The sequence below is a fragment of the Taudactylus pleione genome, unplaced genomic scaffold (assembly GCF_031769625.1).
Source record: "Taudactylus pleione unplaced genomic scaffold, aTauple2 ptg000182l, whole genome shotgun sequence".
Classification (NCBI taxonomy): domain Eukaryota; kingdom Metazoa; phylum Chordata; class Amphibia; order Anura; family Myobatrachidae; genus Taudactylus; species Taudactylus pleione.
The window spans coordinates 2471553-2485852 of NW_028284584.1; the positions used below are offsets into that span (position 1 = coordinate 2471553).

The 14300-nt window shown below is 43.8% G+C and overlaps 1 protein-coding gene across 2 annotated transcripts in view; it reads left to right on the forward strand.

The window, feature by feature from the left end:
* Positions 1–14300, forward strand: part of SBF2 (SET binding factor 2) — an 805041-nt gene that overhangs the window by 635622 nt on the left and 155119 nt on the right. For both annotated transcript variants that reach the window (XM_088476083.1, XM_088476084.1), the window contains exons 20-22: positions 1555–1724; positions 5477–5550; positions 5988–6183. In XM_088476083.1, coding sequence (XP_088332209.1) covers positions 1555–1724; positions 5477–5550; positions 5988–6183 — 440 coding nt within the window. The remainder of the gene's footprint in view (positions 1–1554; positions 1725–5476; positions 5551–5987; positions 6184–14300) is intronic.

Here is a 14300-nt window from a genome sequence, read left to right on the forward strand (position 1 = left end):
GCAGTGGGGAACATCGACCCACTTGCGAGCGTACTGCCGCTCGCAAGTGGGTCTGAATGACCACCATTGTATGTAGAATTTCGAGGTCAAAAATGCATTTATTCGATTTTGGAATAAGTCTGTAACATAACAAAATGTGGAATAAGTGAAGCGCTGTGAATACTTTCCGAATGCACTGTAGATAGATAGAGTGGTTCTCAAGCTTGGTCCACAGGACCCCACACAGTTCACATTTTCCAAGTCACCCAGCAGGTGCACAGGAGGAGGGGGGGGGGGGGGGCTGCTGGCCTTCCTGGTCCACCCACATACCCTGGAACACACCCTGCAATGTTGGACATACCCGGCGTCCAGTGGCTCCAGGTTCCACGCTGCTCCCTGAAGAATCTTCTCCTGTTCCTATTAACCCCTGCAGTACCAATTCCAGCTTGGTTAGCTCCTACAGCACCAGTTCGTTTGGTTAACCCCTGCAATACCAATTCCTACTTGGTTAACCCCTACTATACTAATTCAAGCTAGCTTTAACCCCTGCTTTACCAATTAAAGCTTGGCTGAACCCTGCAACACCAGTACCAGCATAACCGTTCCCAGCCCGGTGTCCAAGTTAGCTGGTCCCAGCCTGGTGTCCAAGTTATCTGGTTCCAGCCCGGCATAACAGTCCCAGCCCTGTGTCCTAGTTAGCTGGTCCTAGCCCAGCATAACCAGTCCCAGCCCGGTGTCAAAGTTAACCAGTACCATCCTGGAATACCAGCATTACCAGTTCCAGTCCTGCTTATAACCCCAGCCAGTCTTCTTCCAGTACCATCTCATGCAAAGGAGCTATATACACCCATCCAGTTTCCTGCATATGGCACTCATTCCAGACCCAGTCCCAACATCATCCCTGGGAACACAGGAATCCAAAAACCTGACGCAGATTGTCTCAGGAGGCCAGGTGTGCGCCCTGTGGTGTAGTGGCGGGAAGGGGGCTCGCTTCTAGGCTGCGTGATTTTATATAACCCTACCCAGCATGCACTTCACCAACCCAACCACCATGGCTGCACATGACTTGGGAGAAAAGGGCCACCGCTGGCTGTGCTACTTCCTGTATTTTAAATTGGCCTTCCACCTCCTGTTACCGTCATGTTACCGTCATGTTACTGTCATGTTACTGTCATGTTACTGTCATGTTACTGTCATGTTACTGTCGTGTTACTGTCATGTTACCGCCATGTTACCGCCATGTTAGTCATGTTACCGCCATGTTAACGCCATGTTACCGATACCGCCATGTTACAGTCATGTTACCGCCATGTTACAGTCATGTTACCGTCATGTTAACGCCATGTTACCGCCATGTTACAGTCATGTTACCGCCATGTTACAGTGTGTCTTTGTTTCATATGAGCTGACTTTCAAGTTCAACTATTTAATTCCTTCATCTGCGCATGCGGTGTCTGCCCATTCACACTATTTAGTGGCACTGAGATGTCGGTATTGGAGCTCATTCACAATCACTATTAATAAATGTGTCTTGTGCAATAAGAATTGAATATATTGTTTTTTTGTGTACTACAGTATTGCCGGCAGTGTTGCAGAGAGCTATGACACTGAGAGTGGCTTTGAGGACTCAGAGAATGATATTGCCAATTCCGTGGTCCGCTTCATTACCAGGTTTATTGACAAGGTGTGTACGGAGAGCGGGGTGACACAGGACCACATAAAGAGCCTGCACTGTATGATCCCAGGTATGTTCCTGTCCTGACTCTTCTCATGTAATGGGCTCTGGCAGTGTTACAGATGTGTAACGAGAGCCCAGATTTCCGCTAAGATGAGGTTTTGCCTTATTCTGAGATCCAAACTTTATGGGAAGATCTGAACTAAAACCGAATCGCTCATATCTAAATTATGCAAGAAAATTGTGACTACTCAAATAAATTTGCTGCAATTTGCAATAAAAAAAATGTGCAGAAAATCACCATATAAGTAAATGATGTTGTTATAACATTGCTGCCTATCCGTAATGCTGGCTGAACGTGGGAAATCATGTTGTACATATAATACAGTGAACTCTGACACAACAATGTCATAGAAATATGGAGATAGAGGCTGCGTTATTGTTGGATCAAAAATGCCCTTGGGAAGGGGGCTGCTGGAATCATGTAGGCCACCCCACCTACCTAAACAATACAGAATAAACGGGGAACCAGAGTTCACCCAAATGTGGCACCATGGGCCGAGTTCAGTTCTGTGCAGTGTTGAATAGCTGCAGGAGAGAGCTCCGAAGTTATTCAATACACCGCGCTGTTTGTGCGGCTTAAGGATTTCTTCTCACACACCCCTGGGGATGCGAGGAGAATTCCAACAAAGTGCCAGGCGCGCAGCTGTCAGCTGGCTTAGCATAGCGTCAACAACTGCGCGCCTGGCACTTTAGTTGGAGAATGCCAGTTACTGCACCTTAAGACTTAAGCTGCGCGCACACAACGATTTTGTTACCAACGATTTTATGAACGATTTTCTGTCAGATTATCTGTCAGGTTTTTAAAGTGTAATGATCGATTTTTTTGAACTACAAACGATTTTTGCATATTCCCTTAATGAAAATCATTGAGTTGACAAGTCTGATTGAACTACAAACGTGGACGCGCATGAACAATTATCATTCATCGTTTGACTCAGAAAGTGAACGATTTTTTCAAACGATTATCATTAAACAAAATCGTTGTGTGTATATGCAGCTTAACCTGCTTCCCGACCAGGCACACAGCGCGTTGAATTGAATTCGGCCCCATAGTTGTAAGCAGTAACAAAATACATATATATAAAAATTAAAATAATCAAATAGGCAGATATGATGTGAATGTAAGATATTTATTTAATAAGATAGGGCAAATACAAACTCAACTCACATGTGCTCAGAACAAATAGATCTAGAATAAATAATTAATTATTAAAGACAGGAATAAAATACAAGTAAAAAATTGATAATCTGATAATGGTAAAAAAATTATAAAATAAAGGTAATCAATAAGAGCCAGGTAAAGCGTGTTCCTAAAATGTATCCTAATACCGGTATACAACATAATATACAGACATACAAACAGGGGAGGGATTAGTAATAATGTTCACCAAAAATCCTTAGGATGAATGCAGGAAGCAGAAAAAAGGGATTTGCCCCCCAGCACACTGTAGCAAAATCAACAAAAAATACTTAAACCCTACATAATAATAGAGATTCAGAGGTATTAGTTACATACATTTGCAAATATATGAATAAGCGCCAGGCCAATCGTCAAGGCTCCTCTATAATGGTTTCCCCAACATTAAGCAAAGTACCCCCAAAAAATTCCAGCCAAGGACCATCCCCAGGGCATCACGCGAAAAGGGGAAAAAAAGGTGATAGTGAAGTGTAAAGGATAGATGTGTAAGGATAAATCAATACGTGTTAATGAAATGTGAAAGAATTAAAATGACATAAATAATAATCAAACAATTAGAAAAGTGATAAAAATATCTATGTGAATTAAGTGGTGATGCCCTGAAAAAGGTCCAGTCAGAACAACTCCGGGGGCCCCATTCCCAAACGCTCACCCCAAAATAATTATTGCTACATAATAGTAGCACCCACTCTGGGTCATATAATTACAAATTAATGTACTGCATAATAACAGCACATGTATAACCTGAGAGCTAACTCACCTTGGAGGTACCCCAGATACCTCCACATGGCACTTTAAGGACCAACACATCCTCCCAATGCTGGCTCCCTTCATGCCTCTCAAGACTGCAAACAAAATGTATGGAGGTCGCTCACATCAGCTTAATGACATTGCACAGGTGGGCGAGGTTTACACTGAGCACAGAACAAAGGGGGTTTGCCCTCCAGCACACTGCAGCAAAATCAACAAAAAATACTTAAATCCTTCATGATAATTTGCAAATATATGAATAAGCGCCAGGCCAATCGTCAAGACTCCTCTATACTGGCGTCCCCAACATTAAGGGGTTCACGTCCGAGATGCAAAGTACCCCAAAACAATTCCAGCCAAGGCCAAGGGATCTCCCTGTTTACACAAATACCATGCTCCAAGCGGTGTTTGTACGGTATACTGTAATAGTACTGGGAATAGTAGTAGTGAGAGAAGCTAGTTCTGAATAAAGTCTAGGCAGTCTCTTTAGAAACAGAATGGGTGATACACCTGATTGGCGTTTTACTCACCCGTCTTGACAGGAATCAGGACGCTCTTTCTGTTCCCTCCGGTAATTCAGGAGGGATTGCGTATCAGCTCCAGTCAGAGTCCGGGGTGGGCCGGCTGCTCGGTCTCCTGTGTATACGAGCGATGTCTGATGTAGGGTGCAGTGTTTAACAAACGTCTGTCGGCAGACTCCTAACACACCGCGGTATAGCAAAGTGTCAGTGTTCAGAAGTCCCACAGTGCAACGCGTTTCACCCGCCGTAGCAGGCTTCATCAGGCTTTGATTGAAATACTGCTATGCCGCACAGGCTATCCATATATTGGCAGTTTATTGGCAATAAAGTGTCAGAGCAGGTGAATACCAAAGGATTAAATACATGAGGGGACGTACATACAGAGACACAACGACTCTAAACCAATTAAAATATCTAATGATTTCCTAATAATGGAAAGATGGATTAAAAATCCTGGATGTAGATAGGGAGGATTATTCAATTATGAACCATATGTTAATATAAACCTGGCAGAAACACAGTGCATAGTATCATTAAATGTCTGCTACTTCCAAAGAGATGAGGTTGGTAGTAAGAGGATAATGATACCGCAGATAATAATCCCTCCCCTGTTTGTATGTCTGTAGATTATGTTGTATACCGGTATTAGGATACATTTTAGGAACGCGCTTTACCTGGCTCTTATTGGATTACCTTTATTTTATATTTCTTTACCATTATCAGATTATCCCTTTTTTTTACTTGTAATTTTTTTCTGCCTTGAATAATTAATTCTTTATTCTAGATCTATTTGTTCTCAGCACATATGAGTTGAGTTTGTATTTGCCCTATCTTATTAAATACATATCTTACATTCACATCATATCTGTCTGATTATTTTCATTTTTATATATATTTATTTTGTTACTGCTTACCTCCATGGTGTCACATTTGGGTGAGCGCTGGTCCCCCCTGTTTATACAACAATGTAAGACAACATGATTTTCTACTTTTAGCCGCATTGTCAGACTTATGGATAAGCCACAATAGTCACTAGTCGTAATGTTCTTTTCTGCTTCAGTATTTGCGACATTAGTGTCAGTTTTCGCAATATAAAGTGTTAAGTTTAGAGCAGTGGTGGCAGTGCGATACCATAGCACAAGGTGGTGTCATTAATGGCGCTACCATCTCGCACTGCTCTGCTCAGTATGAGTTGTGCTAAGTAATGACACATCTGTATCTCGCTAGTCATATAACATCAGAAAGGCATACAATAGGGACCGTACTGACCAGCGTTTTTGTATCTGGTAGGTATTGTAGCTATGCATATTGAAACACTGGAAGCCGTGCATCGGGAAAGCCGAAGACTACCTCCAATCAAAAAGGTGGGTGATCTGGAGAAAGGATTGTTTAGAATAAAACATAAGCTATTATTTTTGTACAGCCCATAATTAGAACATGCTCCATGTAAGAACCAGAATGTGTTGCCTGTCTTTTGTTCCTCAGGAGATAACCAGAGCGAATCTATTTGTCACATTGGTGGTTTTTCCAAGTAGATCCCAATAAGTTCTCTCTGTAGCAGGGAAAAGTGTATTCGCTTAAACTATGGCCAATGATCATTATGATCACCAACAAAAATAATACACTTTTTACACACTTTGTACATACAGTGGAGGCACCCGTCCTGTGGGCTGAGCCACCCGCTAGGATCTTTGTACATTACAGATGTAACAGTTCCACTCAGTCATTTAATTCAAATCTAAATTCTAGATGTTCAGCTCGTGAGTTATTCAAGTAATATAATCCCAATTGTTGTTTACAGCCCAAAATCCTGAGACCAGCCTTGCTCCCCGGCGAAGAGTTTGTGTGCGAAGCTCTGCGGGTTATTTTGGACCCTGATGGAAGGGAAGAGGCGACTGGAGGGATGCTTGGAGGTCCTCACATCCTGCCAGCTGAAGGAGCCCTGTTCCTTACTACATATCGGATCATCTTTAAAGGTTCCCCTCACGATCCTCTAGGTAGCTATGGTCCTAGCCAGGACGTTATTGGCCAGCATTGTGACCCTTTAATTATCTGCAGCTGGTGATGACTGGAGTCTTCTGACCAATCACTGTTATGATCCAGAGCATCTGCTGCCATGTCCAGAGATGTGTCAATTGTGAGCTTGAGCTTTAATGTAAACTGCGTCCAGCACCCATATATAATGTTACATTGTTTAGCTTTCTCTAAAGTAAAACCCAATCACGGTCTGTTTGCCTTTATGACTTTGGCCAATTACCGCTTCAGACCACCCAATTGTTTTTGTGTGAAGATCCTTTAGGCAATTCACAAAGCTGAACAATACTCTCTCACATTTCTGTGCAATGTGAAGCTATTTCCTGCTAATTTATGTTGTGATTGCAGCCTGTGTTTGTGATGTGATTGTGATGTGATGTGATGTGATTGCAGGATGTGATTGCAGGATGTGATTGTGATGTGATTGTGATGTGATTGTGATGTGATGGGATTGTGATGTGATGGGATTGTGATGTGATTGTGATGTGATTGCAGCCTGTGATTGTGATGTGATTGTGATGTGATTGTGATGTGATTGTGATGTGATGGGATTGTGATGTGATGGAATTGTGATGTGATGTGATTGTGATGTGATTGCAGCCTGTGATTGCAGCCTGTGATTGTGATGTGATTGTGATGTGATGTGATGTGATTGCAGGATGTGATTGTGATGTGATTGTGATGTGATTGCAGGATGTGATTGTGGTGTGATGTGATGTGATTGCAGGATGTGATTGTGATGTGATTGCAGGATGTGATGTGATTGTGATGTGATGTGATGTGATTGCAGGATGTGATTGCAGGATGTGATTGCAGGATGTGATTGCAGGATGTGATTGTGATGTGATTGTGATGTGATTGTGATGTGATGGGATTGTGATGTGATGGGATTGTGATGTGATTGTGATGTGATTGCAGCCTGTGATTGTGATGTGATTGTGATGTGATTGTGATGTGATGTGATTGTGATGTGATGGGATTGTGATGTGATGGAATTGTGATGTGATGTGATTGTGATGTGATTGCAGCCTGTGATTGCAGCCTGTGATTGTGATGTGATTGTGATGTGATGTGATGTGATTGCAGGATGTGATGTGATTGTGATGTGATTGCAGGATGTGATTGTGGTGTGATGTGATGTGATTGCAGGATGTGATTGTGATGTGATTGCAGGATGTGATGTGATTGTGATGTGATTGTGATGTGATGTGATTGTGATGGGATTGTGATGTGATGGGATTGTGATGTGATGGGATTGTGATGTGATGGGATTGTGATGTGATTGCAGCCTGTGATTGTGATGTGATTGTGATGTGATGTGATGTGATTGCAGGATGTGATTGTGATGTGATGTGATTGTGATGTGATGTGATTGCAGGATGTGATGTGATGTGATTGTGATGTGATGTAATTGTGATGTGATTGTGATGTGATTGCAGCCTGTGATGTGATGTGATCTGATTGAGATGTGATGTGATTGTGATTGCAGGATGTGATGTGATTGTGATGTTTATATAAACCCAAATTCATAAATCCAAATTGTTTCTTATTTTAAATGTATCTCATTGATATTTTCATTTAGTTCATGGCATTAGTGGAAATTTTATTTTTTTTTAAATGTAAAAAGAAAGGACTCACAAGCTGTATATTAAAATTAATTATTGAACATGTCATGTAAAACATTTTAATTACAATATAATTATATATATCCTTATTAGTCAGTAGAGTCTATGCAAATATTTAAAAATGTTAAACCTCTAGCTAAACTTACACACATTATGATATATACTGTACGTTACATTCACTGTCACTTAATAGAACGAGAAACTACTTTGTAGTGAGAAATGTAGTTGTTGGATTTAACAATTACTACATTATTATTTAAATACAACTTATTAAATGAATTCATGGACATACAATAAGATGAATATTCAAATAATAGATTTTACAATTTATCAATGAATATATTACAGTTTAAATCTGGCACCCTTTAGAATTAGTGACTTTTGGATTAGAATGCTTTCTCACAGAGACTCATATTCCTGCATATAATATAGTATCAGGACTTGGATTCCATGGTAAAGAAAATGTCAATTAACTTACATTATTCAGGTTCATTTGAGTTCATCCCTGATCTTTCAATACTAACAAATTAAATATTAGTCAATGTAAATGTAATTTCTTGTCAGAGTATTTGACTATTTCTGAAAATTCAGCCTTGCTTTCTAGAATCCAGATACATCATTGAGGGACTTTGTGCCAAAAAATGTATTGATATCACATATATTTATTACATTGATAAGGCTCAAATCCCCAGGTACTGATTTACCTAAAATATAGTTCCCCCTGCAAAGACCAGACAATAGGTGTCGGCAATTACTGTTTGCCATGTTCCTCACCGGATGTCATAGAATTTGTAGCATACATTATATTCCTAGTTTGATAAATGATTTAATAATCATTATTCCACTTGAATAGCAACATTGTACTCTAATAATATGCTATAGTCTTCTTCACACATGTTGATTTTGCACATTATACAGTATAAGAATTGTAGTTTATACATTTTAATTGAAATGTTACTTTTTGCAGAAATGTAATGGATGAATGGAATGTTAGCGGGAAAGACATAAGAACATTCCCTTACAGATAATTGCTGATTTGGGTTCTTTCCTGCAGATCAGTGTGATTTAATTTCCAGATGCTTATTCATCTTATCTATACAGTATAAAATAAATTATAATAATTATCAGTGAACAAAACCACTACTACTCAGTATCCGCATCTGCTCTGAATAATTATTTTGTGTTTCACAAAAAATGCTAAATATGGATTTTTGTAATCCAACAGAAGGATTTTAGACTCTTGACAATCGGCTTTTTGGCAAATTAATATGAATATTCCTGAAGAACAGCTTCCAAAAAGGCGTTAATGCTGTAGTTTATACATAATTTGGTATTTGTGTATTTATTCAGACTTGACTATTTTGTTTTTATTTGTATAGATTTGCTTTTCCAAGAACAATTTGTACCTATAACACAAAAGAACATTTTGAAAGCATTTGGCCACAATCATTCTCAAGAAAGAGCACAATTGTTATAGATAGAGATAATGAAACTGGATAATTTGTCTAAAGAGAAAGATAGTAGTGATCTATAATGGAGCTGGTGAGCGAGACCAGACCGAGGGGAGAATAGGGGTATGTGCATGGTGCCAGTGTCACAGGTAGTTATATAATGGAGCTGGTGAGCGAGAGCAGACCGAGGGGAGAATAAGGGTATGTACATGGTGCCAGTGTCACAGGTAGTTATATAATGGAGCTAGTGAGCGAGAGCAGACCGAGGGGAGAATAGGGGTATGTGCATGGTGCCAGTGTCACAGGTAGTTATATAATGGAGCTGGTGAGCGAGAGCAGACCGAGGGGAGAATAAGGGTATGTGCATGGTGCCAGTGTCAGAGGTAGTTATATAATGGAGCTAGTTAGCGAGAGCAGGCCGAGGGGAGAATAGGGGTATGTGCATGGTGCCAGTGTCAGAAGTAGTTATATAATGGAGCTGGTGAGCGAGAGCAGACCGAGGGGAGAATAGGGGTATGTGCATGGTGCCAGTGTCACAGGTAGTTACATAATGGGGCTAGTTAGCGAGAGCAGACCGAGGGGAGAATAGGGGTATGTGCATGGTGCCAGTGTCACAGGTAGTTATATAATGGAGCTGGTGAGCGAGGGCAGACCGAGGGGAGAATAGGGGTATGTGCATGGTGCCAGTGTCACAGGTAGATAAATAATGGAGCTGGTGAGCGAGACCAGACCGAGGGGAGAATAGGGGTATGTGCATGGTGCCAGTGTCACAGGTAGTTATATAATGGAGCTGGTGAGCGAGAGCAGACCGAGGGGAGAATAAGGGTATGTACATGGTGCCAGTGTCACAGGTAGTTATATAATGGAGCTAGTGAGCGAGAGCAGACCGAGGGGAGAATAGGGGTATGTGCATGGTGCCAGTGTCACAGGTAGTTATATAATGGAGCTGGTGAGCGAGAGCAGACCGAGGGGAGAATAAGGGTATGTGCATGGTGCCAGTGTCAGAGGTAGTTATATAATGGAGCTAGTTAGCGAGAGCAGGCCGAGGGGAGAATAGGGGTATGTGCATGGTGCCAGTGTCAGAAGTAGTTATATAATGGAGCTGGTGAGCGAGAGCAGACCGAGGGGAGAATAGGGGTATGTGCATGGTGCCAGTGTCACAGGTAGTTACATAATGGGGCTAGTTAGCGAGAGCAGACCGAGGGGAGAATAGGGGTATGTGCATGGTGCCAGTGTCACAGGTAGTTATATAATGGAGCTGGTGAGCGAGGGCAGACCGAGGGGAGAATAGGGGTATGTGCATGGTGCCAGTGTCACAGGTAGATAAATAATGGAGCTGGTGAGCGAGGGCAGACCGAGGGGAGAATAGGGGTATGTGCATGGTGCCAGTGTCACAGGTAGTTATATAATGGAGCTGGTGAGCGAGGGCAGACCGAGGGGAGAATAGGGGTATGTGCATGGTGCCAGTGTCACAGGTAGTTATATAATGGAGCTGGTGTGCGAGAGCAGACCGAGGGGAGAATAGGGGTATGTGCATGGTGCCAGTGTCAGAAGTAGTTATATAATGGAGCTAGTTAGCGAGAGCAGACCGTGGGGAGAATAGGGGTATGTGCATGGTGCCAGTGTCATAGGTAGTTATATAATGGAGCTGGTGAGCGAGAGCAGACCAAGGGGAGAATAGGGGTATGTGCATGGTGCCAGTGTCAGAAGTAGTTATATAATGGAGCTGGTGAGCGAGAGCAGACCGAGGGGAGAATAGGGGTATGTGCATGGTGCCAGTGTCACAGGTAGTTATATAATGGAGCTGGTGAGCGAGAGCAGACCGAGGGGAGAATAAGGGTATGTACATGGTGCCAGTGTCACAGGTAGTTATATAATGGAGCTAGTGAGCGAGAGCAGACCGAGGGGAGAATAGGGGTATGTGCATGGTGCCAGTGTCACAGGTAGTTATATAATGGAGCTGGTGAGCGAGAGCAGACCGAGGGGAGAATAAGGGTATGTGCATGGTGCCAGTGTCAGAGGTAGTTATATAATGGAGCTAGTTAGCGAGAGCAGGCCGAGGGGAGAATAGGGGTATGTGCATGGTGCCAGTGTCAGAAGTAGTTATATAATGGAGCTGGTGAGCGAGAGCAGACCGAGGGGAGAATAGGGGTATGTGCATGGTGCCAGTGTCACAGGTAGTTATATAATGGAGCTGGTGAGCGAGAGCAGACCGAGGGGAGAATAAGGGTATGTACATGGTGCCAGTGTCACAGGTAGTTATATAATGGAGCTAGTGAGCGAGAGCAGACCGAGGGGAGAATAGGGGTATGTGCATGGTGCCAGTGTCACAGGTAGTTATATAATGGAGCTGGTGAGCGAGAGCAGACCGAGGGGAGAATAAGGGTATGTGCATGGTGCCAGTGTCAGAGGTAGTTATATAATGGAGCTAGTTAGCGAGAGCAGGCCGAGGGGAGAATAGGGGTATGTGCATGGTGCCAGTGTCAGAAGTAGTTATATAATGGAGCTGGTGAGCGAGAGCAGACCGAGGGGAGAATAGGGGTATGTGCATGGTGCCAGTGTCACAGGTAGTTACATAATGGGGCTAGTTAGCGAGAGCAGACCGAGGGGAGAATAGGGGTATGTGCATGGTGCCAGTGTCACAGGTAGTTATATAATGGAGCTGGTGAGCGAGGGCAGACCGAGGGGAGAATAGGGGTATGTGCATGGTGCCAGTGTCACAGGTAGATAAATAATGGAGCTGGTGAGCGAGGGCAGACCGAGGGGAGAATAGGGGTATGTGCATGGTGCCAGTGTCACAGGTAGTTATATAATGGAGCTGGTGAGCGAGGGCAGACCGAGGGGAGAATAGGGGTATGTGCATGGTGCCAGTGTCACAGGTAGTTATATAATGGAGCTGGTGTGCGAGAGCAGACCGAGGGGAGAATAGGGGTATGTGCATGGTGCCAGTGTCAGAAGTAGTTATATAATGGAGCTAGTTAGCGAGAGCAGACCGAGGGGAGAATAGGGGTTTGTGCATGGTGCCAGTGTCACAGGTAGTTATATAATGGTGCTAGTGAGCGAGAGCAGACCGAGGGGAGAATAGGGGTATGTGCATGGTGCCAGTGTCACAGGTAGTTATATAATGGAGCTGGTGAGCGAGAGCAGACCGTGGGGAGAATAGGGGTATGTGCATGGTGCCAGTGTCATAGGTAGTTATATAATGGAGCTGGTGAGCGAGAGCAGACCAAGGGGAGAATAGGGGTATGTGCATGGTGCCAGTGTCAGAAGTAGTTATATAATGGAGCTGGTGAGCGAGAGCAGACCGAGGGGAGAATAGGGGTATGTGCATGGTGCCAGTGTCATAGGTAGTTATATAATGGAGCTAGTTAGCGAGAGTAGATCGAGGGGAGAATAGGGGTATGTGCATGGTGCCAGTGTCACAGGTAGTTATATAATGGAGCTGGTGAGCGAGAGCAGACCGAGGGGAGAATAGGGGTATGTGCATGGTGCCAGTGTCCCATGTAGTTATATAATGGAGCTGGTGAGCGAGAGCAGACCGAGGGGAGAATAGGGGTATGTGCATGGTGCCAGTGTCATAGGTAGTTATATAATGGAGCTGGTTAGCGAGAGCAGACCGAGGGGAGAATAGGGGTATGTGCATGGTGCCAGTGTCACAGGTAGTTATATAATGGAGCTAGTGAGCGAGAGCAGACCGTGGGGAGAATAGGGGTATGTGCATGGTGCCAGTGTCACAGGTAGTTATATAATGGAGCTGGTTAGCGAGAGCAGACCGAGGGGAGAATAGGGGTATGTGCATGGTGCCAGTGTCATAGGTAGTTATATAATGGAGCTGGTGAGCGAGAGCAGACCGAGGGGAGAATAGGGGTATGTGCATGGTGCCAGTGTCACAGGTAGTTACATAATGGAGCTAGTGAGCGAGAGCAGACCAAGGGGAGAATAGGGGTATGTGTATTGTGCCAGTGTCACAGGTAGTTATATAATGGAGCTGGTTAGCGAGAGCAGACCGAGGGGAGAATAGGGGTATGTGCATGGTGCCAGTGTCACAGGTAGTTATATAATGGAGCTGGTGAGCGAGAGCAGACCAAGGGGAGAATAGGGGTATGTGCATGGTGCCAGTGTCACAGGTAGTTACATAATGGAGCTAGTGAGCGAGAGCAGACCAAGGGGAGAATAGGGGTATGTGTATTGTGCCAGTGTCACAGGTAGTTATATAATGGAGCTGGTGAGCGAGAGCAGACCAAGGGGAGAATAGGGGTATGTGCATGGTGCCAGTGTCACAGGTAGTTACATAATGGAGCTAGTGAGCGAGAGCAGACCAAGGGGAGAATAGGGGTATGTGTATTGTGCCAGTGTCACAGGTAGTTATATAATGGAGCTGGTGAGCGAGAGCAGACCGAGGGGAGAATAGGGGTATGTGCATGGTGCCAGTGTCACAGGTAGTTATATAATGGAGCTGGTGAGCGAGAGCAGACCAAGGGGAGAATAGGGGTATGTGTATTGTGCCAGTGTCACAGGTAGTTTTATAATGGAGCTGGTGAGCGAGAGCAGACCAAGGGGAGAATAGGGGTATGTGTATTGTGCCAGTGTCACAGGTAGTTATATAATGGAGCTGGTGAGCGAGAGCAGACCAAGGGGAGAATAGGGGTATGTGCATGGTGCCAGTGTCAGAGGTAGTTATATAATGGAGCTAGTTAGCGAGAGCAGACTGAGGGGAGAATATGGGTATGTGCATGGTGCCAGTGTCACAGGTAGTTATATAATGGACTTGGTGAGCGAGAGCAGACCGAGGGGAGAATAGGGGTATGTGCATGGTGCCAGTGCCACAGGTAGTTATATAATGGAGCTAGTGAGCGAGAGCAGACCGTGGGGAGAATAGGGGTATGTGCATGGTGCCAGTGTCATAGGTAGTTATATAATGGAGCTAGTTAGCGAGAGTAGATCGAGGGGAGAATAGGGGTATGTGCATGGTGCCAGTGTCACAGGTAGTTATATAATGGAGCT